The sequence below is a fragment of the Rhagoletis zephyria genome, unplaced genomic scaffold (assembly GCF_001687245.7).
Source record: "Rhagoletis zephyria isolate East Lansing unplaced genomic scaffold, Rhagoletis_zephyria_1.1 Rzeph_scaffold_10045, whole genome shotgun sequence".
Taxonomy (NCBI): domain Eukaryota; kingdom Metazoa; phylum Arthropoda; class Insecta; order Diptera; family Tephritidae; genus Rhagoletis; species Rhagoletis zephyria.
The window spans coordinates 16675-22291 of NW_016167123.1; the positions used below are offsets into that span (position 1 = coordinate 16675).

At 39.3% G+C, this 5617-nt stretch overlaps 1 protein-coding gene across 1 annotated transcript; it reads left to right on the plus strand.

Annotated features, from left to right (window-relative positions):
* The first annotated feature begins 4766 nt into the window (after positions 1 to 4766).
* Positions 4767 to 5547, plus strand: LOC108376201 (uncharacterized). The gene is made up of 2 exons (XM_017632393.1): positions 4767 to 4940; positions 5011 to 5547. Exons 1-2 carry the CDS (start codon positions 4767 to 4769, stop codon positions 5281 to 5283), a joined length of 447 nt encoding a protein of 148 aa, XP_017487882.1. The 3' UTR covers positions 5284 to 5547.
* Positions 5548 to 5617: the final 70 nt, after the last annotated feature.

Here is a 5617-nt window from a genome sequence, read left to right on the forward strand (position 1 = left end):
AAGTTTATTTTTAATTATTGTTATTGAGCTTTGTACCACGATTATGTTTATTAGAAAAAATAATAATAAACATAATCGTGGACAAAGCTCAATATCAATATTAAAAATAAAATGTTAATAAGCCACAAGAACATTGTCAAATGCATAAGTTTATTTTTTAATGTATTTTTTGTTATATTTCAGGTTGTAAGGAAATGTCTACATACATACATACACCCGTTGCGTAATATAAAGTCGTCACATATTAACAATCGTAGTTTTTGTTGACAGTGCTAGGCATTTTCTTCCATATCAACGACTGAGTGGAAGATCGACCTATCTCGGCAGACAGTTCGAAAACGCCCTAACTCAGAAAACTTTTCAAAACGGCCTATTTTAGAATTTATTACAAGCACGCTGCCGATTCTTAAATATCCTACCTCGACATATTTTCAATATACTTTCAGCTGAGATAGGGCGTTTTTGAACCAAATTCTAAGATAGGGCGTTCTTCAATCGAATTCTGAATTTGGGAGTTCTTGAAAAGTTTTTTTGAGGTATGGCGTTTTCAAACCGACTGCCGAGATAGGTCGGTCTTCCACTCAGCCGTCGATATAAAACCACTTAGAACATAAGTACTTTGTATGCAACGGAGTGTATATTCATCATATTCAAATAAATTTCATGTCATTGTAATTTTCCTTTTTTATTAACAAAACAGGAATTCATGTACAATACATTATATATTGAATATTAATTAAAGTACTTACACTTAGTAGAAGCTAAAAATTACAAAAATGTGTTTCATCTAAAATGGTGCTCATAAATTTTTTTTAATATATATACGAAACTCACATATTGACAAAATTTCACTATCTACATATTTGTAGATAATTAAATTTTTAAGAAAGTTTGTTGATTTCTTTTTTTAATGTACAAAGATTTATGGCCTTATTCATAAAAAATAAAGTAGTTTTACAAAAGGTTTATAAATTGAAAAATGTATGAAAACGTCAATTTATAAAGCTCTTTAAACCTACTTTATTTTTTATGAATAAGGCCATTAAACTTTGCATTCATATGGCTTTTGTTAAAGAATAAAATATACTCTCATAAAAAAAGGTAAAATCTTGTCAATATGTGAGTATACGGCACTCATGATAAGCACTGCATATGAGATCATTACTACTAAAAAAAGATTAAATAATATAAATACTGGTTCTAAGTTATTTATGAGCACCCAAAAAATATATAAATAACTTCGGCGTACTATATCTATATCAATATAATAATTTTCAGAAAATCCATATTTATGGTTCGACTTAGTTCAATTTTAATAAGCCAGCTACCTGAGTAAGCATTAATATTGGCAACATAGTTCAGATGTTACATCTATTTTTGACAGACACCAGATTGACACCACCAGGTTGAATTTTGATAATCTTTGTACGAAGTTTTAAATGTGGACTTATGTGCCGCTGGATAGGTAAAGTGCTAAACTTTTATAAATAAAAGAAAAATAGCCAAAACTAGTCAAAGTGTCACTTGACTGAATCAACTGTCAGAAGGGTATATCGAAAAGTAGTAAGCTACGCAGACGCAGTCGCGGGTATCAGTTAGTTTTTCTGTAACAGTATAGCTCATTATATAACAAAAAACCATGAAAATCAAAATTTTATATGTTGTCCCGTAGTGTGCCTGTTGCTGAAGTTTCCAGTAGTGACCCCTGGTTGTCGAAGATGATTCGGTCTGTAGAAAAGAGACCCTTATCGTACCCAGCGTGGAGAGTAGAAGGCGGCTGCCTCTACAAATTCGTTAAGTCCAAATTCCCCTCTATTTACGGTGATTCTTTGGATTGGAAAAAGGTTGTTGGTCGAGAGGAGAGGGCTGAGATTCTCAGTAAAAGTCATGATGACCAGTTGGCCGGTCACATGGGCATCCGGAAAACTTTCGCTAGGGTTGCACAAAATTTTTATTGGCCGCAGATGAAGGCGGATATCGCGAAATATGTTCGAAAATGTAAGATTTGTCAACAGGTGAAGCCTGATAACACACAGCCAGCTGGGGGGTTTGTTGAGAGGTCCAAGGCAATCGAGCCTTGGGAAATGATATGTGTTGAGCTGGTAGGGCCCATGGTGAAGTCGACACAGGGCTACCAGTATATTTTAACGGTCGTGGATTACTTTTCGAAGTTTCCGCTGTTGTTTCCCTTACGGACTGCCACGGCGAAGGGCGTCTGTAAAATCTTAGAGGATCAGGTGTTTCTTTTGTTTGGTGTCCCTCGGTCGGTGGTCTGCGACAATGGACCCCAGTTCAGGAATCGCGAACTGCGGGGGCTCTGCGGTGCGTATGGTGCCCAAATCCGGTACACCGCCCACTATCACCCGCAAGCTAATCCGGCCGAAAGGATAAACCAGATAATTAAGACAACGCTTAGGGCTTACGTAGCGGATAACCAAAGGAGTTGGGACCAGCAATTAGCAAAGGTAGCGTGCTGTATTAGAACAGCGCAGCATGAAGTGTTAGGTGCCACGCCATACTTTGTAAATTTTGGTAGGGAAATGGCGTTGGAAGGCAGTAGGAGATATATCGAGTCATTAGGAGAGCAGGAGAGAATTAATTGTAAAGAAAGAGCAAAGAGACTCGAAGAGATTAGGTCTAGCGTTAGAGTGAGATTAGAGGAGGCCAGTGCCAAGTTAGCAAGAAATTATAACCTTAGGAGAAGAGATGTGCAATATATGCCAGGAGAGTTAGTTTGGAGGAAAAATTTTGTATTATCTGATGCAGCAAATTACTACGCGGCGGAGTTAGCGCCGAAATATATAGGACCTTTTATAGTGAAGAAGAAGGTGTCGCCATGGACTTATGTCCTGGTAGACGAGTCAGGCAAAGATAAATGGACATGGAACGTGAAGGAGTTAAGACCATATAGGAACAGTTAGGAGATAGGTATTTCACAAAAGAAGGCAAGCTTTCTTTTTAAGGAGGAAGGGGTGGGGTTGTCGCGTACTGGCCGCAACAAAATAAACATTTGTTTCCCCTTTGTTCTATTTACCTATTTCCTTTCACTCCAGCCGATAGGAGTGAAGTCTGCCGACACTCAAGTGTACATATGTATGTACATACCTAAATAAATAGCAGAATGAGCTCAAGTTGAACGAAATAGTTGTTTGTCGGTGGAGCGCCACCGCAAAGGGGAAAAGTCTCCATTAGGGCACTCCGCCCAAAAACGGTGCCGACCGAGGGTAAGAATGTAGGAATGAGAGATGACGCGAAAGACCGTAGTAGGGGTGTCGCCTTTGCTCTCACCTATTGCGGCACTTTTGTTGTCCGCTGTATGATGGCAATGGCAAGTCCATGGTGTTGTTTGTGTGCGCCGTGGTGGCGACCGCGCCCAATTCGCTTCTAGAATGATCGGGCCGGCGCCAATTGATCGGGCACCAACAACACCGGCACTGACACTCCAACGGTTTGCGTACCGGTGCGTAGGTTGCGGCCTGGTTCGCGACTGCGTGCCGGGGCAGTTCTAGGCGAGCTTTGAGAAAGGCAAGACCCTTATTGCGAGCGCGAGTGCTTTTATACATAGTGGCCCAGTAAAATTAGATGGATCTGTTTGGTGCGAGGTGTTTAAAATTGAATAAAAGTTCGGTAAGTGCCAGGCGAGGCACTTAGATTGCAGTAGCAGCAGCGATTAGTTTCGAGGAGCAGCGCCAGTCGAGGCGTGGTGAAGTCGGCACCGGATTTGGGAGCCATATCCCCGAGGAGCACCCCTGCGGTCGGAACGCCCACCGACCGCCGATAAGTATCGTTTTCTTTTGTTGTGTTGTGTATTTAGGCGTTATTGTTGTCGGCAGGCTTCCTCTTATTGTGTTTCCCTTTCCGATCCTGTTTAGCATCCTGCACCCTGAGCCCAGTCATACAGGCGGGTTAAAGATATCCCCGGCAGCACGGGCGGTAGTGCGAGAGGGTTCGTAACCTTTTGGTTGGACCTCACCTCGGGTGCGCCCCAAAAACAAGGTTTTGTCTTTTTAAATCTTCGTGTTTAAAAATTTTCTGTTTAGCTAAAATTTTCGACCCACCCTATTACTACGTACATATATATATATATTAGTTGGTGCCGTTTGGTATTTTTGTCGTTGTTGTCCCTGGCTAGATTTTGTTTGTTGGGTATTTGGATTGCGTGTATATTGTCCCTTGCAAGCAACCCCGCCGTCTCCACTGAGCCAGCCGGTTGCTTGGAATTTTTCTTGTCATCTCCCTTTTGTGCGTGCATTTGTTTATTTCGTTTGGCCCCCTTGTGTTGTTGTTGCGCACGGTAAGTGCATTTATTTGGGACATTAGGTAGGTCGGCTTTTGTAAACAAAAGGTAAGGTGACAATACATACATAGTTATACACTCAACAAATTGTGCTATTTTTAATGCTTATAAACATGTGCATATGAATGCTTTTATACATAATGATGTTTTCAAGTCCTGAGGATGATCTTAAATTGAGGTCAAAACATCGGCGATAAAAACAAATATAAAACTTAAAAATTGTGCTTGATTTCCATCTGGTGCTGAGCTAAAAAGACAATTGCGCTGTTCAGAATCTTGTGGATGTGATTTTGCATTTCGCCGTTTAAAGTACAAAGCCGCGTATCGTCTGCAAAACCGCGTAACTCACATATTTTGCAAATGCAAATCCAAGACCATCTCCACAATATCCTCCATTCAGCCCTAGTATATTCATTACATGTGTATATGATTTCAGCCTTTCAAGAAATCGAATATGTGGACGATATTAATGGGGATCTGCACTACCGAAACAATCAAGGAAAGCCCGATCAAAGACCAAAACATTGATATACGCCTCAACCCCTCGCTTGGAAAAGCACGGTTTCTACAACAACAATCTTTGGACGACTCTATGCCAAGTCAAACAGCGAATGATGTGGAGATTATTGAGGGTGCAGAGATTGTAATATAATATTATAGTGTATTTCCATTAATTTTACCTAATATACATATGTGTATATAAACTGTTTCAGGAAAATACACTTGATTGGAGCTCATGGAATCCAACTAGTTTGCGGACGAAAAAAGCTAATAAGCTGGAGGTCAAATCAGAGCAGAAAAAAAATAAGACCATTCCCGATTCCTATCATTTGTTTTGGGAGGAAGAAAACAAAAGGGCGGTAGACAAGCATGCAATGGCGAAAGAAAAGCATACACTCGAAGTAAAAGAAGCTCAGATGAAATTAGAACTTTTGCAAATAGAAATTGATTATAAGAAACATAGAAGTTCTAGTCAACTGCTTTAATCTATATCTATTTCTAAAAGTTATAATTTCATATTAGATGTGGTGTTCTGCCGCTGCTTATATTGAGAGCAGAAGTTTTATACTGCTTTTTCTTTCAAAGTTGCAATTTACAAAAACCCTTTCTAGAAATTTTAATTACAATGTTTATAATTGGTATGAAAAGTTTATAAAATTTTTTGGGGCATATTCGTAGGCAACATAAAGTCGACTATAAAGTTAGTTGCAGCTTTTTCGACAGATATTTCCTTGAAAATAATGTCAAAAAGCTGCAACTAACTTCGGAGTAGACATTATTTTGACTACAAATATGCCGCTAGAATTTTTGAATTAGTTA

Excerpts from the sequence above, each read along its gene's own strand:
- LOC108376201 (XM_017632393.1), top strand. The coding sequence starts at position 4,767 with ATGGGGATCTGCACTACCGAAACAATCAAGGAAAGCCCGATCAAAGAC. Across the intron at positions 4,941-5,010 it reads TTATTGAGGGTGCAGAGATT|GAAAATACACTTGATTGGAG; the intron begins GTAATATAATAT and ends AAACTGTTTCAG.